This window comes from Bubalus bubalis, chromosome 2 (assembly GCF_019923935.1).
Source record: "Bubalus bubalis isolate 160015118507 breed Murrah chromosome 2, NDDB_SH_1, whole genome shotgun sequence".
Classification (NCBI taxonomy): Eukaryota; Metazoa; Chordata; class Mammalia; order Artiodactyla; family Bovidae; genus Bubalus; species Bubalus bubalis.
In genome coordinates this window covers 179,692,096-179,715,818 of record NC_059158.1, presented here as the reverse complement: position 1 = coordinate 179,715,818, position 23,723 = coordinate 179,692,096, and the positions used below count along the sequence as shown (strand labels likewise).

Genomic DNA, 23,723 nt, shown 5'->3' with positions numbered 1-23,723 from the left:
ATTGCTGCTCTTAGAAGTCAGGTTAGTGGTTGCCCTGGGACAGGACACAGAGTTCTGTGTGCTGGTTATTGGCTGTGTCAGAAGTCACTAAGTGGTATTCTTATGATATATTTAAAAATTTTTTTTGTTTATTCTGGCTGTGCTGGGGCTTTGGTGCTACGGCGTGGGCTTTTCTCTAGTTGCAGTGAGTGGGGGCTACTCTCCGGTTGCAGTATGTGGGCTTCTCACAGCAGTGGCTTCTCTTTTTGCAGAGCACAGGCTCTAGGGTGCTGGCTTAATAACTGTGGAGCACAGGCTTAGTTGTTCTGTGCCATGTGGGATCTTCCCGGACCAGGGATGGAGTCTGTATCTCCTGCATTGGCAGGTGGATTCTTTACCACGGGACCATCAGGGAAGCCAACCCTTATGATACTTGACTATTCTGGAAGTAGATTGTATTACAAGAAAAAAGTTTCTTAAAAAAGTAGTAAGTGTAGAATAAAATTGAAAAGCGAACGTCACTAAGTCGTGTCGACTCTTTGCGACCCCATGGAATAGTCCATGGAATTCTTCAGGCCAGAATACTGGAGTGAGTAGCCATTCCCTTCTCCGGATGATCTTTCTGACCCAAGAATCGAACCAGGGTCTCCTGCATTGTACATAGAATAAAGGCTAAACCCAAATCTACTACTTACAACCCAAATTCCCTCTACCCTGCTGCCATCTGAGAGTAGAAATGGATGAGGCAGAAATGGCTGTGTTAACATTCCCCACACAGGGTGGGCTCCTTGCGCCAGGGCCTCAGCCTCTACAGTTCATCTGAAAGTCCGTCCTTCACAAATGGGAGGAGCAGGTTAGGAAAGTGAACCAAGGGTCCCATAGCTACGTAGCTTGGAATGGGTGTTTCTAGGGATTCAAACCAGGCAGCTCTGCCTACCCACAAAAGTGGCCAAATCTCCTTATCGGTGGGCTCCCTTCTCAGATTTGGCCAGATCTGCATTCCAGGGATACTATTATTTATTTATTTGTTTATGGCTGCGCTGGGTCTTCATTCCTGAATGTGGGCTTTATCTAGTTGTGGTGAGCAGGGGCTACTCTCTGGTTGTGGTGTTCAGACTTCTCATTGCAGTGGCTTCTCTTATGGCAGATCACAGGCTATAGAGTGCAAGGCTTCAGCAGTTGCAGTTCCTGGGCTCTAGGGCACAGGCTCAGTAGTTGTGGCGCTCAGGCTTAGTGACCACCCAGCATGTGGATTTTATCTCCTGCCTTGGCAGGCGGATTCTTTACCCCTGGACCACCAGGGAAGTCCCAGAGATTTGTTTTTAATATTTTTCTTTAAAGTGAAGTCGCTCAGTCCTGTCCGACTCTTTGCAACCCTACGGACTATAGCCTACCAGGCTCCTCTGTTCATAGGATTTTCCAGGCAAGGGTACTGGAGTGGGTTGGCATTTCCTTCTCCAGGGGATCTTCCCGACCCAGGGATCGAACCTAGGTCTTCCACATTGCAGGCAGACGCTTTACCATCTGAGCCACCAGGGAAGCCCATATATTTTTCTTTGAGTAAACTTAAAAAAAAATTTTTTTTAATGAATCTATTTAAAAGGAACTTTGTGTCACTAGCTTAAATGGAAGAGAAATAGGAGGTAACCAAGATACAATGAAAAAAAATACTGCTTTAATCTCCTTTAGATGCAGCAGCCAGGGCAAATCTCAGACTGAGGTTTCCTCTGCTGTTGTTGAAGTTGGAGGTCAGCGAGGGTGGGAAGAGTGTGGAGACAGCCCTAAGGGGAGCCTTTTTCCCTGATGTAATCAACCAATTGCGTGAGAACTGCAAAAGGGCGCCTGCACTGTGTGATCCGGTGCTCTTCAAGTGTGTCTTCACACCACTTAAAATCCCACAATTTGTGAAAAATGCTCCATCCAGGCTCGAGGCACAGCATCTGACTCATTTACACTCACTCACCTGAATAGGGAAATGGGCAAATACTGTTCGTGGAAAGAATGAAAAGTCATTCTTTGGAATGATGTGTCCGATGACACAGAGCTACTAAAGCAGCTGATCCACACTTCCTGGGAAGTGTTCTGACGACCAGCCCAGTCCTCTCGCCATCTTTCCATTACGTCCAGATGCCCTTCTTACGGAGGCAGCAGCATCAGTAACTATCCTAAAGAAAGGGGCCGTGTGTTGAGTGTTTACTACGTGCCAAGCACTGTCCTGAGCCCTTTCTTGTAAGAAAGTGAAAGTGTCAGTTGCTCAGTGGTGTCTGACTCTTTGTGACCCTATGGACTGTAGCCCACCAGGCTACTCTGTCCACGGGACTCTCCAGGCAAGAGTACTGGAGTGAATTGCCATTTCCTCCTGGGATTGAACCCAAGTCTTCTACATTGTAGGCAGATTTTTTACTGTCTGAGCCACTAGGGAAGCCTTGAGCCCTTCTTATATGTTGCTGAATCTTCACAGCAGCTCTGGGATGTGCATCTTATCATCCTATTTTACAGATAGAAAACTGAGACTTTAGAGAGAGTTTGAATACCATGCCCAAAGTCACACAACTGTTAAGTGTGACCTGGCTCTATTTGTCCCCGAAGCCCGTGCCCTTTACTTCCAGCAGACCAGAGGCCACCCCGAGAGAGGCCATAGCTGTCACTGTGCCCTTCCCTTTGCCAAGTTCCTGCAGAGGAGAGAAGACTAATACTTGGTCCTCAGCCGTCTCATCCTGATGAGACTTGACTTGGAGACGGTGCGGGAGTCAGGCTCACGGAGAAGCACAGGACGACAGCTCTCATCTCCTCTCAACTCCATGTTTGGGAGTATCCCTTTGATGGCTTGAAATCAGCCATGGTGAGAGTATTGGCACCAGAGAAATCAGTAAATGCTCTAAGTCAGGGCTTTGTTTCACCAGAAAGCCAGTTGTTAATCCCTTAGCAGCAGATTGGTTGTTTGTTTTGCTTTGTTTCTATTTTTCGCTATAGGGCAACACTTCTCGAACCTGAACTTGCAGGAGAAGCACATACAGGACTTGAGAAAACAGACTGCTGGGTCTAATTGTGTGGGTCTGGGGTAGGGGAGGATTTGCATTTTTAACAAGTCCCAGGAGATACTGTTGCTGTTGAGAACCACTGTTCTGGGAGAGCCAGAGAATCACAGAATTCAGGGGAAGGGAGGGCAAGTGATCCAGAAGTTCCAGGTCAGCAGCCCACAAGCAGAATTTGGTCCACACATTGTTTCTAATGGGGGATTTCCCTGTAGCTGAGATGGTAAAGAATCTGCTTGCAATGCAGGAGACCCAGGTTGGATCCCTGGGTCGGGAAGATCCCCTGGAGAAGGAAATGGCAACCCACTCCAGTATCCTTGCCTGGAGAATTTCATGGACAGGGGAGCCCATGGGGTTGCAAAGAGTTGGACACGACTGAAACGACTTAGCACGCACGTGTTTCTAATGATTTTTAATCTTTTGCCAATACCTGGGGAGTATGTGCATAACTCTGGATTTCTGCCTTCTCTTTAAAAGTCATTAGATCTGGCAATACTGATCCCGAGTCTCTGGATGGTTTAAGCTGCCGGGCACTGAAGAACAAATGCCCGTGGTTTCCTCCCCCTGCTGGTCTCATTTTTAACCTTACCTGCCATGGACAGAGGAGCCTGGTAGGCTGCAGTCCATGGGGTCGCAAAGAGTCGGACACAACTGAGCGACTGATCTGATCTGATCTGATTGCCTGGGGGGGCGTGGGACCTGACTCTGGTCTAGGGATCCACATTCCCACCTCACAATTGAGACATTAACCACACACTTTTCCTCTCTGGGTCCCAGGGATGAGCAGTATTCAGCATTTTCCTACATGAACATATCACATATCAAATCCTTTTAACCACACAGTGCCTAGCGTCCAACACCCCTATGTGAGGAAGTACTACGATTATCTTCATTTGCCATGGGGAGACAGAGGCTCAGAGAGGTTAGGTAGCATGGCCCAGGTCAAGATCTCATGGTTATTTCACCACCACCTAAATCACCAGGGGCCAAGAAATGGACTCAGTTGGTTTGGGCCTGACTGCCTCCTCTGTCTACATTTGGAGAGGCCTCAGGACTATCACGGAGAAGGCAATGGCACCCCACTCCAGTACTCTTGCCTGGAAAATCTCATGGATGGAGGAGCCTGGTAGACTGCGGTCCATGGGGTTGCTAAGAGCCGGACACGACTGAGCGACTTCACTTTCACTTTTCACTTTCATGCATTGGAGAAGGAAATGGCAACCCACTCCAGTACTCTTGCCGGGAGAATCCCAGGGTCGGCGGAGCCTGGTGGGCTGCCGTCTATAGGATCGCACAGTCGGACGTGACTGAAGCGGCTTAGCAGCAGCAGCAGGACTATCAGCTTTTCCTTTCACTTAAGCTAACTGCTTTAGAAAGAAGTGACCTGGACAGGTGATAAGTCCATACAAGGTGGGGACTTATCTGGAATTTTGGAATAAATTGGCCAACAGATATTCACTGAAGCCTTCTGACTGCCTGGCCCTGAGTGTATGCCCCTCACCCCCAGCCAAGGACTCTGGGCACACTCCTTCCTGAGATGGATGGAGTGATAGGGGGCTGAGCCAAGTGACCCACGTAGACTTATCGACTCCCTGGGCCTGAAGCACCGTCAGCACGATGTTGACAATCCCTCCAAGCAGACCCGGCAAGCCGAAGGTGTAGTGCATGCCGTAGGTGTCGTGGAGTTGCAGCGTTCGCTGAAGACATGCCTGGGGACAAACACCATCATCAGCAGAGCTACATGTGGGACTGCTACACCTTCCCCACCCTTTCCCAGACCCTTGGCATCCAGGGCATCTGGGGGATGGGCATTAGGGCTCAGCTAAATAAGTACTTCTCAGATTTGCACGTGTACTCACAGCATCTGGGCAGCTCATCCAAATGCAGAGTTGGATTTAGTAGGTCTGGGGCCTGTGATTCTACATTTCTAACAAAGTCCCGGATGACTGGCCATGGTCCATACTGCTCACATTTGGGGCTGTGTTGGGGGAGCTCAGTTGGTAAAGAATCCTCCTGCAATGCAGGAGACCCCGGCTTGATTCCCGGGTCAGGAAGATCCCCTGGAGAAGGCGTAGGCTACCCATTCCAGTATTCTTGGGCTTCCCTTGTGGCTCAGCTGGTAAAGAATCTCCTGCAATGCCAGAGACCTAGGTTCGATCCCTGGATTAGAAAGATCCCCCAGAGAAGGGAATGGCTACCCACTCCAGTGTTCTGGCCTGGAGAATTCCACGGACTGTATAGTCCATGGGGTCGCAAAGAGTTGGACATGACTGAGCGACTTTCACTTTCACTATCTTTCACTGAGGGGCCCTCCTGTGCATTATAGGAGGTTCAGCAGCATCCCTGGCCTATACCTTCTAGATGCCAGAAGCAGCCCTCTCCCAGGTATATCCACCAAAACTGTCTCCAGACATTGTCCATGTCCCCAGCAGTTGATTGAAACCCACTGGTCCAGCCCAAACTTAACTCCATCCAAGAGACTACTACATGGCTGGTTGAAAGGTAAGAAGCTGACCACTCCACCAGAGTCCCAGTCAGCACTCCTTCCATTTCATCACATGGCCTCCCAGATGGCCGTGAGCCAACAGATGTGGAGGCCAATGCAAATTAAACAATACATCTGTTTATTTGGCTTCGTTGGGTCTCAGTTCAGCACACAGGGTCTTCCACTGTGGCACACGGACACTAGTGGTGTGCAGGCTCGGTAGTGTGACACACACAGGCTTAGTTGCCCTGCAGCGTATGGGGTCTTAGTTCCCAGACCTGAGATTGAACCCATGACCCATGCATTGGAAGGTGGAATCTTAACCACTGGACCACCAGGAAAGGCCTCCAATGCAAATTTTATCAGGCTAGTTCCCTCCTCAGAATCCTCACTGTGTTCAGATTAACAATTCAGACTCTTCCGCTCCCCCAGGAGGTGTTCCTGAGCACCAGCCATCTCTCAAAGCTCTGGTGAGAGACACACTCCCTGATGAACTTGATGCTTCAGCCAAAAGAACATCTGTTTCTTGGTTGGGTCACATGCTCTTCTCACCACTGAGCCTTTGAACACACTATTCCTTCTGCCTGGAGGACATTTTCCACTTCTTTCCCTGGTGAATATTAGTTCCCTGTCAGTGCTTAGCTGAGACATCCTGTGCCCTAGGAAGCATTTCCTGACCCATCTCAGGCCAGCTTAGATGTGCTCTAGAGCCTGGTGGGCTGCCATCTATGGGGTCACACAGAGTTGGACATGACTGAAGTGACTTAGCAGCAGCAGCAGCAGTTCTTAAACTGTGCTGTGTTTATTTATCCATTTTCTTCACTACTCTACAGCTTGGGACACAGGATGACTGTTAAATGTGTTGAGCAAATGAATGAAAAAAAATCAGTGAATCATCTTTGAATCTTTCCCCTGGCGATAGAATCAAGCAACCTGAGGCACAGAGAAAATGACGGACACTGAGCCTGATGATAACTCATGATACACGAGTTTTGGCCACACCTTATAGCTTGAGGGATCTTAGTTCCTCAACCAGGGACTGAACCGGGCCCTTGGCAGTCAAAGTTTGGAGTCTGAACCACTGGACTTCTAGGAAATTCCTGTGACACCTGTTTGGCTGTGCACATCTTACTTTCATCAGAGGGCCTCAAAGTCAGAGGAGATAAAAGATGTGTGTTTCCACTTCAGAGATGAAAAGCAGACTGCTCCATCTGTGGTCAGATTGAGCTGTTGGTAAATTCTTCTCTATTTGGGATTGAAACTGCCTCCCTGAATATCCATGGTTCATTCAAATTCAGCTTCTTGTGTCAACCAATAATCTATTCCCTCTTCCTCCATCAAGTCTTCAAACCTATGAAGATTTGTTGTTCTTAAATATTTCTCTTAGAATTGTGTTGTAACAAATGGGCTCTGATGGAGCATTGTGATCTTATCTGTTGAATATTGAAGGAGGATAAATCCATCCACTCAGAAGAAGAACTAAACAATCAGAAATGAAGATGACCTGGATAATCAACCCAGCATCCCTCTTTTGGGTGCTGCCTTTCCCATCTCCCTTCACATGGTTCATGGACAAAAGCCATATATGTATCATGTGCCTTGTCTCCCACCCCTGCCAAAGATGGGCACATTATCCAAGTTAGACCAATGAATCCCTTCTCCAAAGAACTTGCGATTGGTACCAAGAAATTTTACATGGCTGCCTTCTTGAAGAGAAAGATGACATTCCACCATGTGAAGTAGAAGAGGAAGGAAGAGTGAAAAGAAAACAGGTGTTCAGGAAAAGCAAAAAAGGAAGAGCAGGAACTTCTTGGGCTCCCCACAACACTCCCACCCCTGGTGCCAGTCATTCCTGGGCTCCCAGCAGCATTCCTATCCTTGGGTTCAGTGGTGTCCCAGTAGCCTTATAACAAGTCCCCCTTATTCCTGAGCAAGCTTGAATAGGTTCTGTTACTTGCTCCCCACATCTTAGCAAAAGCATCATCCAACTTGGACGGGTCCCTCACCCAAGCTCTGAAGCTAAATTGAGAAGCTGCCAACCAGTGCCTAATGCAGCCCATAGCAATACGTGATGGCCCACCATGGTCTAGGGGCCTGGACCTTGGCGTAAGGCCAAAGCAGAAGGTATCAGTTGCCCAGCTCCTTACCTGCAGGTATTTGACTCCCCCGATGGAGATCATCCCAGCCACAGATCCCAGCACCATGGCAAGCCAAGGAGAATGGATCAGGTAAGAAGGGGCACCCACAGCCACACCTCCTGCCAGCACTGCATTGTGGATGTGAGTCTGCAAAGGAATAGCTTGTGCATGAATGAAGTAAGCTAGAGGACAGCATCTCTCTAAGTTACTTGGTAAGCTGACAGCAAGACAACACTATAACATCCTCCCTGCATCTCTGATCCTGAAACCAGCCCCTCCCCTCTGCTGAGACTTCATCAATGGTCTTATCTCACCCCATGTCTTGGGCTCAGGGAGCAGTCACTCTGATCGGGAGTTGTTTAGCTTGAAAGCACAGTTACTCAATATCCTAACCATGCTCACACTTAGTTGTGATGTATCCTTGGATGCTTAGCCACTCAGGGCTTTAACTTTGTCACCAGAAAAAGGGGGCTTTGATGGTAACTGTTGTTGTTTAGTTGCTGAGTCATGACTCTTTTGCGACCCCATCGACTATAGCCCATCAGGCTCCTCTGTCCATGTGATTTTCCAGGCAAGAAATACTAGAGTGGGTTGCCATTTCCTTCTCCAGGGGATCTTCCCAACTCAGGGATCGAACCCACATCTCTGGCATTGGCAGGCAGATTCTTTACCACTGAGACACCAGGGAAGCCCTTTGATTGTACCTACTGTTACGGCTATTGTAAGAATTAAGTGAATTAAGAATTATGTAAAACTCTGAGCCCAATGTTGACAAAGAACATGAGTAAATGCCCCCCAAAATAGAAGCCAATGAATGAACATGGCCTAGAAGACCCAAGTGTTGCCCAAGGGCCAGCCCCTCTCCTCACCATATTGATCTTCCCTTGAGGGTGAGCCAAGGCTGACATTAAGATGCCGGTCACTGTGCTAACTGCCAGGGCATAGTAGGTGTTAAAAATGGCCATCTTTCTTTCTTCTGCAAGTTCCAGCAGAGCAGAGTTGAAACTCGGCCAGAATATCCACAAGAAGAGGGTGCCTGTGGACCAGAAACAGTCAGTGGCCAGAACCAGTATTCCTGCTCCAAAGCCTCAGTCTCAGGGGACTTCAGACAGGAGGCTCCCGGACCTGGCCAGTCTCATCTCTGTTACTTTCTTGCTCACCAACTTTGGACAAATCTGGTTTCCTCTCTGAATTCTTAAGTTGGCAGGGCTCAGCTAACATACTTTATGGGCAAGGAAAAGTAAGGCCCAGAGAGTTGAAGTCACCAAAACCCAAGCCTCCTGACTCTAGCCTATGATGGCCACATGCTTATTTTTTTTTTAATTAATGGAACTCTTCCACTTGGCCCCATGGCCTGGTATTCAGTTGCCTGCTGGCAGTCTCACTGCCTGATTTCCTTCCTCTAAGCCTCTCCCAGCCCTTAGGTTCATCACTTTTACCAAAACCCTTCAAATTAGACATTATTACTTCTCTCTTCCAGCTCCCATTCTTTCCTCCACTCCCAAGTCTGCCTTTTTTCATCCATCCAATTCCTTTCTTTAAGTTAAGGACCAAAGGATTGGATAATCTAATCTTATTTATTTATTTTTAAATTTATTTTTGGCTGCATCAGGTCTTAGTTGGGGCATGTGGGATCTTAGTTAGCAACCAGCAATTGAACCCTCACCCCCTTGCACTGTAAGGCGGATTCTTAACCACTGGACCACCAAGGCAGTTCCCAGATAACCCCATTTAAACTGAGATGTAACAAGTCTCTCCTCTCTTCTGGGTATCAATGAAGAGAGTTTCCCTAGAGGGGAAAGCTTCCTTCAAAGATGTGAATTCATCAAACATTGCTTGAGGAAATGGGTCATTACAAAGGGGCTTCAGACACCTGGGGAAAGTTGGAAAAGCAGAGAGATTTTTCTGCAGAGCCCTTTTGGAGCCTCCTTCTCACCCCAGATCTGAGCCCACCCACATCACCTTGTCCTCACCCAGCATGGTGAACAAACTGGGGCTCGTTGCTGTCTGATCTTTGTCCTCTGATGCGCTGGGCAGAGGCTTCCGGAGGCAGCAGACCACAGTCAGCCCAAAATAGGCCGCAAACATGTGCATATACATCATGCTTACATGCTTGTTCATCTGCAACAAAACCCAGTGGAAGCAGTGAGCATCAGCAGCCTCTGCTCCCAGGGAAATCCCTGCGTTCCATTTAGGAAGTTCTGCCTTCATGCAAGAGGCATGACTTGAAGTCAGGAGACTGACTCCACCCAGCAGTCCCCCTTTCCAAGGAGCCCCATGAGTTGCTGTGTATTTATTTATTCCTGGTAGTTTTCTGGTTGGCTTTATTTATTTAATTGGCTGTACCTTTCGGCTTATGGGATCTTAGTTCCCTGACCAGGGACTGAACCCAGGCCACAGTAGTGAAAGCGCTGAGTCATAACCACTGGACTGCCAGGGAACTCCCCTCTGGTTGGCTTTGAATGCTTTGGGCCGAAGTCCACTTACCTGGGGAAAAAGCCACATGGACACGTACCCCACTGCTGCATTTTGGCAGAATTTCAACTCTTTGCATGGAGTATGAGTAACATAAACTTGGCAACATGAAGCTGCCAGAGATTTTATAATACCAAGCTAAAGTCTTCAGAAAATTCAAGCTATGTACTAATTTTGCTTTACAAATGTTAGGTGGATAGAAGAGGAAAAAGGAGTCCAGAATGGTGGTGGCCAAAAGACAAAGAAGGGAAAAGCCCATGAAAATAGAACAAAGGAGTGAGGACCTGAGGTTAAACAAACAGCCCTCCTGGCTAGCCCAATTTACATAGGGCAGGCTCAGAGGGAGGAGAAAAAAATATATAAAAGGAGGAGGGAGGGGGCTTCTCTTCTTCTCCTGTCTTTTGGGTTGACCTGCCCTTAAGGATGTATTTTCCTTTGCTTTCTAAATAAAACTACACTGTAACATGGAGCTGTAACACTGGTCCGTCCGTCACTCCAAATTTTCGCTGTGGCAAGACTGAACTGAGGAAATTACACACTCCCCTGACACAAATATCAAATTTAGTAACCCTTCATAACTCAGCGGGCTACTGTTAAGTCCTGTCCACTGTGTCTTCAAAAAAATATCCAGATTTGGCAGAATTTTTACCGCCATGCCCCAGTGACCCCCACCTTGGTTTAAACCAACTTCAGTACTTGCCCAAATTGTTGTGATAACCTTCTAACTGGTCTCCCTATTTCTACCCTTGTCCCCCAACTGGCTTCTCCATGTAGCAGCCAGAGCGATCCTGTTAAAATCTAAGTCAGCTCATGGCACATTTCTGCTCTGAATCCCCCAATGGCACCTGTCTCCCTCAGTGTCAAAGTAGGCATTCTTACTATGACCAACAGGATTCTGCGTGACCTGCTGTCCCACAACCCCTCTGACTTCCCCTCCTGCTCATTCCCTGGCTCTTCCTCAAAGCCATAGCCATGCTCTCATGTCAGCACCACTTTGGACCACCTGTTCTACTGCCTGGAGTACAGAGTAGAGAGAGTGCTCTATTCTGGGTACAGGCAATAAGGGGATGTGTTGCCTGTTGAGAATGTAAAACAATAATAAAAGCAACTAAAAGTCCATCTCCTTTTTATTACAGCTGAAAATGAAAGTGTTACCCGCTCAGTCGAGTCCAGCTCTTTGTGACCCCATGGCCAGTAGCCCACCAGGCTCCTCTGTCCGTGGAATTCTCCAGGCAAGAACACTGGAGTAGGTTGCCATTCGCTTCTCCAGGGGAACTTCCTGACCCGGGGATGGAACATGGGTCTCCTGCATTGCAGGCTTATTATCATTATATACCAACAATTCTAAACAATGTATCAGTGGACTTCTCTGGGGGTTCCGTGGTTAAGACTCCATGCTTTCACTGTAGGGAACACAGGTTAGATTCCTAGTCCCCCTTGCTAGGGAAGTTCCACATGGCATGATGCAGCCAAAAAAGAATAGCAATAAAATAAAAAATTAAAAGGAATAGTGTCAGTAATAAGATCCTACTCTTGAAAGATGCAGACCACTCCCACAGCTCTGCCCTTGATCTGCCCCCATCCTCAGATACCCACGTGACTTGCACACCTGGTGCCACCTGCTCTTTACTCAAAAATTATTTGCCCAATGAAGCCTTCCCTGGCCACTCTCTCTAACACCTTATCCCCTCTCCCAACTATTCCTACACCTTCTTCCTTCATTGTATTTTTTCCTCCATTGTACTTATCACTATCTATCATGCTATAGAGCCCTGCTATAGAGCAGTCGGCAAAGAATCTGCCTGCATGCAATACAGGAGACATAAGAGATGTGGGTTCAATCCTTGGGTTGGGGAGTTCCTCTGACCCAGGGAACTTGTAACCCACTCCATTATTCTTGCCTGGAGAATTCCATGGACAGAGGAGCCTGGCAGGCTACAGTCCATGGGGTCAAAAGAATTGGACATGACAGCGACTAATACTTTCACTTTCAACATGCTATCTCTTTTGCCTATTTTATTGATTATTGGCAGTCTCTCCCTCTGCCAATAAACAAGGAAGTTCCATGACAGTTACATTTTCCCACTGCCTGGTACAGAACAGGCTCAGAACAAATATTTGTGAAATGAATGAATGAAAAAGTAAGGAACACTTAGTCACATGTAAAAATGTAAGTCTGTGGAATTCTCTTGTAAGAAGGAAGAGACCTTGCATTTTTAATCTCTTTGAGGTCTCCCAGGAATCTAAAAACCACATTTGGCAATTGTCAAATTGGAATCCTCATTTCTTGAGTTGTGTCAGAGCTGAAACAGCTCTGGTTTATGGCTCTGGTTTCCCCCGAGTCCTTCCACAAAAGAAGCCCAGGCTGAAATGAAGTTTTTAAGAAGACATGAACTCTCAAAATCAATGCTAAACCCTTCCCTGAACCAGCTAAACTAACACATTGCAGAGAAGAGAGAGGAGATGACTTTTACTTAATGCAGCTTTCTAAAACAACCACTGTGAGGACCATCACAAAGCAGGAGAAGGCTTATAATGCACTGCCTATGGTGAGGAACTGCCCTCTTTCCTTGGCAGCCGTGTCTTTATTGTGGGAACCCCCTTCCATAGCATTTGCTCAGTGTGTTTAAATGTTGAGCAGACACCACACTTTTGCAACCCCATTTCGGCCTGTCTCTAATTTTTTTTTTTCATCACAGAAGCTTTATCAAATGGAGATGGAGCCCTCCCCCTCCACCTGCTCATTCCTTATCCCAGAGGTCCCTCCTCACATCACCAGGACTCACATGGAGGTAGCTTATGCTGACCAGCCTCGTGGCACTGAAGGCTGTCACCTCTATCAGCGTCATAATCACCAGCTGCAGCAGGTTGACCTTCCCCAGGACGACACCCGCGGAGATCAGCACAGATATAGCGCTCATGGTGGCTCTCTGAATACTGGGGAGAGTGGGCAAGACAGGGATGACAGAGAAGGAACAATGCCTCTCATTCATTCATTCATTTATTCAACAAACACTTGTTGAGGACCTACTCTCTGCCTGACACTTTTCAAGAAATTGGGGACAGAACAGGAGAGCAAACACACAACATTTCTACTCTCATGGGGATGGATGCTGCCCAGTCTGGAATCTCTTTCATTCTCTTCTTCCATCAGGGTGGCAGCCACACGCTGAGAGATTGATCTGGACACACTCTTCCAAACTAAGGATGCGCTGAGGTTCTCATAGGATCATCTGACGGCTAGGATTCTTCTGTCCGGGGCTTCTCTTCTGCCGTCATCACACACAGATGCTCAATAGAGGGCGCTCTTCACCTGCCATCCCTCCGGTGATGCAGGCAGCGCTTTGGACAGGGAAGCCTGGCTGTGCTACAGTCCATGGGGTCCCAGAGAGTTGGACACGACTGAGCGATGGAACTGAACTGAACTGAATCCTCATCTCTCCCTCTCCTTGTAGTGGAAAAAAGACTGGGTTTAGAAGAAGGACAAGTCTGGCTTCCAGTTTCGGCTTTTCTACTTGAGTAGCTATTTAATCTCATTGAGCCTGTTTCTTCATCTGTAAAATAAGAATGATGGTAGTACTTATCTCATGAAAGCGGGGTGAGGGATTAGAAGGAATGGTCATGCCCATGTGTGGAGCACACCAGGACTGGCACAAAGAACTGCTGCTGCTGCTGGTAAGTCGCTTCAGTCATGTCTGACTCTGTGCGACCCCATAGACGGCAGCCCACCAGGCTCCCCCGTCCCTGGGATTCTCCAGGCAAGAACACTGGAGTGGGTTGCCATTTCCTTCTCCAATGCATGAAAGTGAAAAGTGAAAGTGAAAGTCGCTCAGTCGTGCCCGACTCTTAGCGACCCCATGGACTGCAGCCTACCAGGTTCCTCCGTCCATGGGATTTTCTAGGTAAAAGTACTGGAGTAGGGTGCCATTGCCTTCGCTGGGCACAAAGAACTAACTCAGTGTTATTACTGACTCTTTCCTTCCCTTGACAAGTGAGCAAGCTTAGTGTGGGGATTTGGAAGGAGAAAACAGCTTCTGTTTTCAAGGCACTTACGACTGGCCTGTGGAGACAAAGAGGACATCACGACCCTGTCAATTAAGACGATCTGTGATATCACACAGCTTCCCAAGTGGCTCAGTGGGTAAAGAACATGCCTGCAATGCAGGAGCTGCAGGAGACTCTCAGGTTCGATCCCTGGGTTGGGAAGATCCCCTGGAGAAGGGCATGGCAAGCCACTCCAGTATTCTTGCCTGGAGAATCCCATGGACAGAGGAGCTTGGCAGGCTACAGTCCATGGGGTCGCAAAGAGTCAAGCATGGCATGTGATACCACAAGGCAAGAGGGGTTCATTGGAGGAAGAGAGCACTGGGAACTGGACTCATCAGGGAGGGCTTCCTGGGGGAGGTGGTACCAAACTGGACAATCCATGGTGGTTAAGCCAACCCACCCTCCTCTGTGCACCTTGCTGAGACCACCTTTCCCCCTAGGAGTTGATGATGATGCTACCACCACTGCCACCATCATCACCATCATCGTCTGTTGAGCATTATGGGTAATAGTCTTGAAAGTACATCATCTCATTTAAATTTAAATCCTCCAGGTAATCCTCTGTAAAGCGATGGTGCTAGGTACCATCCAGTACATCCATTTTACAGGTCAGGACATTGAACTAGACGAGGTGACTGTTTTGGTAATGGCCACACAGCTAGTTAATGACAAACACAAGGTTCAAGCCCACCCAGCTGGCCTGGATCCAAAGCCTGGGCTCTGAAGTTTGGACACAGCCTTCCCATTGTTTGCTGCCAAAGTAGTGTCCTGCTGAAGGCTCAAAGATTTTGGAAGAAAGGCCAGAGGAGGGCAAAGGGTATGGGGAAAACATCTCAGAGGGACCAGGAATTATTGGAAATAATGGGTCACTCAGTGTTTCACTGTGGCTGACCATGTTATCTTTGGGGTGAACACTCATTTCATTCAGTTCAGTTCAGTCACTCGATCATGTCCGACTCTTTGCGACCCCAGCGACTACACCACGCCAGGATTGCCTGCCCATCGCCAACTCCCAGAGCTCATTTCATTGGCAAAGGACCAATTCAAGAGATTCTGTGCCAGTGGCAGGATTTCAGACCCCAGGGATGGGGGCGGTGTTGAGACAGTGAAGTGCAGTACTTAGGACAATCTCTCTCCAGGCTGCCAAGGCTGGAGTCCTGACTCAGCCACTTCCTGGCTGTGTGGCCTTGGGCAAATGCCTTAACCACACTGTTCCATTTCCTCATCTGTAAATGTAGAGGCAAGGCCTTTGAAGCTGTTGGGAGGGCAAAGTGAGTTAAACATAGTCGGGGGCTAGTTATTGCTATGATAGGCCCTCAATGTACAGCATTAAAAACATCACATATTTTAGGGTTCTTTTTCATTTTCATCTTTGTTCCAATAACCAATTACTAAGTCCTTACTGTGTGAGGAAAACAAAGGAGGAGAAGAGTGAATAAGACAGGCCCCTGCCCTGAAGGGACTGGTCATCGATGACTCAAGGCAGAACCGATTTAGAGCCAAGTCAGTCTGCACCGGTGGGTGAGGCCTCAGGACAGGGAGAGGGAGAGGGCCCGGCTGGGAGGCAGCCCTGGGCACCGCCTACCACCCCAGTCAGAGCAGGAAAGGTCAGAAAGGAGCCCATTGTTCAATTCTGTGAAGCCGGTCCGTTGGGGGTCACTGCCAGGAGGACCCAAGCGGTCAGGGCGGGGCAGGGGCGTTCACTCAGGTGGTAAACGGCCTCTTCTTGTCTTTCCAGATTGAATCAAGAGTAAACAGATTCCTGCAGGCAGGACGTCAGAAGAAGGGGGCAGACTGGAGATGCCTAGAGACTCAGGTGCAGGAGCCCAAAGGCTTGTGTGACTTGAGCCAAGGCTGCAGAAACCCTACAGAACCACCCTGTAAGGGTTCCCCCAGAATGCCCTAACCCTACAGAACCACCCTGTAAGGGTTCCCCCAGAATGCCCTTTGTCACTTCCCAGGTGCTTACTGGGGTGGGGAGAGGCGGTTATAGAATCCCCCTGGGATCAGCTCTAAAATGGTTTAAAAGAAAAAATGTGGAGGGGACTTCCCTGGCAGTCCAGGGGTTAAGATTCCACACTTCCACTGAAGGCAGTGAGGGCTCCATCCCTGGCTGGGGAGTTAGGATGCTGCAGGCTGCACATCGTGGCCAAAAATGGGGGAAAAAAATTTTTTTTTAATAAAAGAAGCCCGAATTAAAAAAGAAAAAAAGGTGGAGAGTTATTTTCAGGGCCAATGGGGAGCTGGCTAGACTGTGTTTCTTATCATGGCCACTTTGCAGTGTGTGGGAAAGGCTACAGAATGAAAACTGAAGCCACTTCTACCACTTAGCTGAGTGACCCTAGGCAAGTGTCTTGTGAGCTCTGAGCATCTCGTTCCTTGACGGTACACCACGTCAGACCCCTCCATGAGAGAGTTAAACAAATAATGTTTGTGAAGTGCCCAGCACAGAGCCTGGCTCATAGAGAGGTATTTGACAGTTGTGCCCAGAGTTTTAGCAGGGTATCAGAGGGGAGGGTAGAACAGCCTCTAAAAGTGATATGGTCCCCAGATACTTGAGATGGGATTTACCATCATATGGGCAAGAAAAACTTTCAGAACTGGATAAAACCAAAAAACAATTAAAAACATTTTTTTTTACCTTGTTCCTCCTATTGACTGTGAATGACTTATTTCTGCAGGTATGTACAACTTCATGGATGTATATGTGCATATATGGGCTTTCCAGGTGGCTCAGTACTAAAGAATCTGCCTGCCAATGCAGGAGACACACAAGATGAGGGTTCAGTTCCTGGGTCAGGGAAGATCCCCTGGAGGAGGAAATGGCAAACCACTCCAGTATTCGTGCCTGGAAAATCCCAGGGACGGAGGAGCCTGGCTGGCTATAGTCTGTGGGGTCACAGGGTCAAGACTGAGCATGTAGCACCGTGTGTATATGCGCATATACACTCTCGTGTAACCACCACCCAGAATACATAGAGAATGTTTTTGTTATTTAGACGTTAAATCGTGTCTGACTCCTTTGTGACCCCATAGACTATAGCCAGCCAGGCTCCTCTGTCCATGGGATTTTCCAGGCAAGAATACTGGAGTGGGTTTGCATTTCCTTCTCCAGGGGATCTTTCTGACCCAGGGATTGAAACTGCCTCTCCTGCATTGGCAGGCGGATTCTTTAACACTGAGCCACCAGGGAAGCCCAAGAGGATGTTTATTGCATCCCATAAGTTTCTTTTGAGCCTTTCCCTAATCAATAACCACCTCAGATAACAATTATTCTGACATCTAGCAACACAGGTTAATTCTGCTAGTTCTTCTAAAGGCATCTAAATAGATCAAATAATTTAAAGAAACTAAAGGCATGGCTATTTCTTGTCCACCAGCATTTGAAGACTGAAGGTACTTCCTTCTTTTCAAGAGACTACCTTTCTGAGTGTGAGATTTCTTTCTTTTTGTCTAATCTCTATTATTTTTTCTTTGAACTAATATTCACTCTATAAGTATTCAAAATCAGTTAAAAAAAGAAAGGACACGAGGGCTGTAGATCTGGTCTCTTGTGATGCCACAGAGGAGGGTTGTCATTAAATAGAGGATGCCAGTTAAACATGAATTTTAGACAATGTATAACTTGTTAGTTTAAGTAAGTCCTGAATATTGCATGGCGTTGGCGCTAGAAAGAGACATCCCACCACTTCTAGAATCTGCTCTCTTGGACCCCAGACCCCCAAGAACCCAGAAGTGATCCAGCAGCCATCTAGTTACCTGGACATATCGATGACCATCTTCCTAAGGGAGAGTTGGATCAGGAAGCCATCCAGCAGGGTTGCCAGCTGCACCCCGAGGACCAGCAGAAAGAGATTGAAGGCTATGCTGCTCCAGCAATGTCTCCGCAAAGAAGTATTGAGGAAGCCGAAGCCAAAGGTTGCCATAATGAACACATCCTGGAAGGCTGCTCAGGGAAAAGAGACCAAGAAGGAGGAAGAGAAGCAGACAAGGTGGAGGGTTGTATTAGAGTTTTATGGAATGGCAGCTGGAAGGGGCATTAAGGATCATTGAAGAGAGCTTGGTCAAGTTACTTCCCCTCTTTAAGCCTCAGTTTTCTTATCTGAATAATGGGGATAACACATACAGGGTTGAGGGAAGGAATGACTGAGCTAACACAGAGCCTGGCCCACAGTGAGTGTTCAACAAAGGTAGCAATTATTGTTATTATTAAACACAATAATATGAACTTGTGTGGGAAGTCAGGACCTGTCCTTGGCACATAGCTGACACTCAGTAAAGGTACTGACCTCTTGCTTTTTGAGAATCAGGTTTAACCTTCTGATCATGTGTAAGCGAAAATAAGGCCACATAATTTGGTGACTTAGCTCAGGTCATTCAGCAAAGAAGGGGTAGTAGCTGGTCTAGAGGTTCACAGGCAAGAACCAAATTATCCTTACAAAAAAACAGCTCTCTCCTTTGACTCCTTCTGAGGGGGACCTGCGGGGCCATCGGAAAGCACCAGGACCACCTGGGTGACCCTCCCTTTCCCAGCCTCAGACTTTGTGCGGTGGCTGCCATGGCAGATGGGTGAGAGGGACTTAGCTGGTGTTCCAGAGGGGACCAGGAAGAGGAAAGGGCAGATGCTTTGAGTCAGCTCCAACTTTGCAAAATGGGTAACGGTTTGGGCTCTGGAACTAGATAAGCTTGGGGTTCTATCAGGGCTCTGGCACTGTCCAGCTGTGTGGTTTAATCTAGCTATTTAACGTCTCTGAGCTTTAATAATCGCCTACACTTACTAAATGTTTGCCAAATGCCAACGCTGTTTAAACCACTTCCCGTAAACTATCTCGTTTAGTTCTCACAAGCGTCCTTCACTGAGGGTGCTGTTATTATCACCATTTTGCAGATGAGAAAACTGAGGCATAGAGGAGTTATCGTTTGCTCCAGCCGATAGAGTTGGGATTTCAGCCTAGAGAGTCTGCTCTAGAGCCTGTGCCTTGAGTTACCACACTATCTGCCCTCTTGGTTTTCTCTTCTGTTAAGTGGGAAAAATAATATACCTCCCTCATCAGGTTGCCAGAATCAAATGGTATAATACACGTAATTGCTCCAGAATAGTAAAGACTATTTTATCAACAAACACCAACTAAGTTCACATGTGTGCAAATGCCTGGAGAGAAGTCTTAAAGGAATTCCGCCCCCCGCTCCCCACCCCCATGGAGATTATCTCTGGGTTTAGGAGAGTTCTATTTTTAAAAAAAATTTTAGTGTTAAAATTTTCTACAGCTGTTACGAACAGAGTAAGTAATTTTTTCTTAAAGAAAAAAGCCTGCGCTTTGAGGTCAGACAATTTTGTCTGACCCCAACTCTATCATTCTCTATTAGGTTAAATCATATTAAATTGCCAATATCTGACCATTTGACCTATAAGAATGGCAATTTGTATGTTTCAGCTTCTTAGCTGCATGGCCTTTGGGTTGCTTACTCCCCTCATCAGCTGCTGCTGCTAAGTCACTTCAGTCGTGTCCGACTCTGTGCGACCCCATAGACGGCAGCCCACCAGGCTCCCCTGTCCCTGGGATTCTCCAGGCAAGAACACTGGAGTGGGTTGCCATTTCCTTCTCCAATGCATGAAAGTGAAAAGTGAAAGGGAAGTTGCTCAGTCATGTCTGACTCTTTGCGACCCCATGGACTGCAGCCCACCAGGCTCCTCCGCCCATGGGATTTTCCAGGAAAGAGTGCTGGAGTGGGGTTCCATTGCCTTCTCCGCCTCATCAGCTAAATAAGGGCAATTATCCCCGCTCAGAGGAAATCCAAAGGAAGTAATGTTTTGTTCAAGAGCTTGGCACTGTCCCTGGCACATGGAGAAAGCTCAGTAAATAGTGGCTATTCACCACCAGCACCATCATCGCCTTCACAGCAGTAAGAAGTCACCTGGTCTCCAGCCTTGGGTCTGATAACAACAAGGAAATTCTTCTTTCCAGAGCTCTCCAAAGCCTCTTCAACTTACATTGAAATTTACTTTCATTGAAAAATACGGGTAGCTAGGGTCTTGCACACAGGACTTGGGTGGATAATAATCCCAGGTCAACCTGATTACAGGGGACCCAGGCATCTCCATGGGATCTGGGGACTTGTGGAGTGGGCGAGAAGTGGACCATCAAGAGGATCTGACTTCTTGCACCTTCTTCTCTGACATAAGGGAGAGGGAGGGGAGGCAATGTTTCAGTCTCCCGCTTGCATCCCCTTAGGAATGGCGGTGGAATGGGCACATTTTGTATAGGGGCTCCTCTTGGGACTGCTTGAATTCCTCCAGGAGCTGACCAGGAAACTATGTAATGAAAGTCATAGTGTATATTGGGGAGTGGTGAGGCCTGTGGCCAATTGGAGACATCACATGCCACTTTAGATATGCAAATTCTTTTTAAAAAATTAATTAATTTAATTTAACTGGAGGCTAATTATTTTACAATATTGTGGTGGTTTTTGCCATAAATTGACATGAGTCAGCCATGGGTGTACATGTGTCCCCCATCCCGAACCCCTTCCCACCTCCATCCCCATCCCATCCCATCCTTCTGGGGTGTCCCAGCTCTGAATGCCCTGTTTCTAGATATGCAAATTCAATATTTCCTTAAAAACTGCTGTTAAAAAAAGACAACAGTTCCCCCATTTTGCAGCAATGCTATATGCAAAGGGTCCAGACTTACTGAAGATTCCATGAGTAGAGGAACCCTTCCATTTTCCTCTCATTCTACAGAAGGGATCCAGAGACAGCTTGTGACTTCCTCAAGAGCACACAGCATGTCTGCAGCAGAGCCAAGCTCTGGACTCTGGAGCAGTGCCCTCCCCTCAGTGCTCGGCTGTCTCTTGCTCTTGATTGCCCACACCTCACTAAGGGACCTAAGGCAAGTCCCATGCCTTCTTTGAGCCTCAGTTTCCCTATCTGTAGCTCATGGAAGTTAGACTTGATACTCTCTAAGGACCTCACCGCTCTGGTGTATTCAGGGGGCAGCATGTGGGAAGGGCAGGGAACCAGGATTAGGTCAGAGGTGGGGCTTTGAAGAGGGCTTCCCTGGTGGTTCAGATGGTAAAGTGCCTGTGTGCAAGGCAGGAGACCCGGGTTCAATCCCTGGGTTGGGAAGATCCCCTGGAGAAGGAAATGGCAGCCCACTCCAGTACTCTTGCCTGGAAAATCGCATGGATGGAGGAGCCTGGTAGGCTACAGTCCATGGGGCTCTGAAGATAAAAAGTCAGAGGCTCTTGGCTGGGGGCTTTATCAGGCACAGCTGCCATGCCTGCCGCAGGTACAGAGCTCAGAACCCTCCTCCTATGACCCCACACTGTCCCTGGGCGGGGGGCGGGTGGGCTTGGGCTTGTACTTCAGCCAGGGGGATAAAATTAGGGTGGCAGTTTCTTGGAGCTGTTGACAAAGTTCATTCACCCCAAACTGGTCAGTAAATCAGGTTTGCGTTCAGGGTCCCTCTACTCTCACCCCCTACATCCTCCCACTTCCTCTCCCAGCCTCGCGGGGCTCTGGTCCATCCCCGCTCCTCCCATGTCTCACAACTGTATCCCAGCTTCAACGCTGGGTCCCAGCTCAGGGCATCGTCCCCACTGGTATCAGCCTCCGCCTCTCAGAGCCTGTGCTGTGCCCTGCATGAGCTGCTGGTCTGATAAGATAATGGACCTAAGGTGTCCAGGGCTGATAAGGAGAGGATCGCTCCAGGGGCCCCATACCCGGGCCTCAGAGAGGAGTTTTACACATGATCTAAGGTGGGCCTTCCGGAGAAGTTTATGCAAGTCCCTCGACTTGGAGCCAGTCTAACCTGGGAGTCCTGTAGGGCAATAATCAACATCATTGTAACAGCGGGCACATTACGGTGCCCTCCACAAACTAGGCACTCCTCCAAGTGCCAGCCAGCCTTAGACCACGACAAGCCCACGCAGGAGGTACCTTTGATTATCCCCATTCTACAGCTGGGGAAAGGGAGGCAAAGAGAGCTGCTGGAATTAGCTCAGGTCACACAGCTAGCAAATGGTGCTGGCAGACCTGAATCCTGGCTCTGGATTAAATCACTATACCATCCTGCCTCCCCCTCCATCCTTCACTCTCCTTAGTGTCAAATTTGAGTGCGGGCCTCTGAATCTGGCTGTCCGAGTTCAGAGCCTGGTTCAACCTCCGTGTCCCCCGCTTCCTAGTCTGTAAAGTGGTCTGAAATAATGGCACCTGCTCAGAGGTTTGCTGTTAGTAAGGAGTTCCTTGACTCCTGTGAATCGCTTAGCCTAGCACTGGTGCATGGTAAATGTCAGGGACTATAAATTATCTTGGACCTGCCACTTGTTAGCTGTGCCTTTGGACAAGACTGTTCCCACTCCTTCAGCCTGGCTGCCCCTGGGAGTCTCCACCGTTCCCCACACACCCTTCCACCTCCCTCTGACCTGCAGACACTTCATCAGCTCCAAAGCCAGGCCCGGTTTCTGTCCCTCGGACCCTGGGCTGGACCTCCACACTCTGCTCCCCACCACCGACTTCACACGGTACCTCTGCAGCCTTGATCTGGAACCATCCATGGAGGCTCATGCTGCCTTCCCTCCCCCACAATCTCCCACCCCATCCTTACCCCTACAGCAGTCTGGGAAAAGAAAAAGAGGTTTCCCAATCAACAAGGCCATGAAGGCTAAGTTGTGGGCTTCCCAGGTGGCACAGTGGTAAAGAATCCGCCTGCCAATGCAGGAGACACAAGAGATGCTGCTTCCATCCCTGGGCCAGGAAGATCCCCTGGAAGAGGAAATGGCAACCCATTCCAGTATTCTTGCCTGAAAAATCCCATGGACAGAGGAGCTTGGCAGGCTACAGTTCATGGGGTCGCAAAGAATCAGACACGACCGAAGCATGTACAGTGTACAATGAGTGCCGATGATGTCAGTACACGTCATTGGCAAAGCCCTTCTTGTCTTTTAATAGCTCTCCTTCCTGCTTCTAAGGAGTATGGGGGTAACTGGGTGGTGGCCACAGTGCAGGGCCCAGGATGGTCCCCCAGTCTGGCAGCATTCAAGCAGGCTCTGTGTGACAAATGGTCACGGTAATGGGCCCCAACGAGCCATGCCTTCCAGTATAGACCCCTCGCACCTGAGCTAAGCTTTGTGACTGGCTTTGGCTAATGGGACATCACCAAACACAATACAAGCAGAGGGTTGAAAAGCGCCTGTGCACTGGGTCTTGCCCTCTCTTACTGCTGTAATTCCTCTGCTGCCATGTGAAAATCTGAGCTAGTTTGCTGGAATCACATGGGCTAAGCATCCAGCCAGCATCACCTGACAAACATGCGAATGAGGCCATCAGAGACTGTTCCGCCCCAGTCAAAGCTCCAGGCTGGAGATGTATGGTATGTGCATGGATGCTTAGCTGCTCAGTCGTGTCTTATTCTATGTGACCCCATGGGCCTGCCAGGCTTCTCTGTCCATGGAATTCTCCAGGCAAGAATACTGGAATGGGTTGCCATTCCCTTCTCTAGGGGGTCTTCCCGACCCAGGGATCGAACCCCAGCCTCCCGCATTGAAGGTGGAGTCTTTCACTGG

The 23,723-nt window shown here is 48.4% G+C and overlaps 1 protein-coding gene across 1 annotated transcript in view; it reads right to left on the bottom strand.

Moving 5' to 3' along the window:
* The window catches only part of LOC102407754 (RH-like protein IC), a 39,798-nt gene that overhangs the window by 9,847 nt on the left and 6,228 nt on the right, over positions 1 to 23,723 (bottom strand). Inside the window, exons 2-7 of the mRNA XM_006077995.4 lie at positions 17,919 to 18,105; positions 12,899 to 13,049; positions 9,611 to 9,758; positions 8,507 to 8,673; positions 7,647 to 7,784; positions 4,590 to 4,723 (exon numbers count right to left, since the gene is read on the bottom strand). Coding sequence (XP_006078057.1) covers positions 4,590 to 4,723; positions 7,647 to 7,784; positions 8,507 to 8,673; positions 9,611 to 9,758; positions 12,899 to 13,049; positions 17,919 to 18,105 — 925 coding nt within the window. The remainder of the gene's footprint in view (positions 1 to 4,589; positions 4,724 to 7,646; positions 7,785 to 8,506; positions 8,674 to 9,610; positions 9,759 to 12,898; positions 13,050 to 17,918; positions 18,106 to 23,723) is intronic.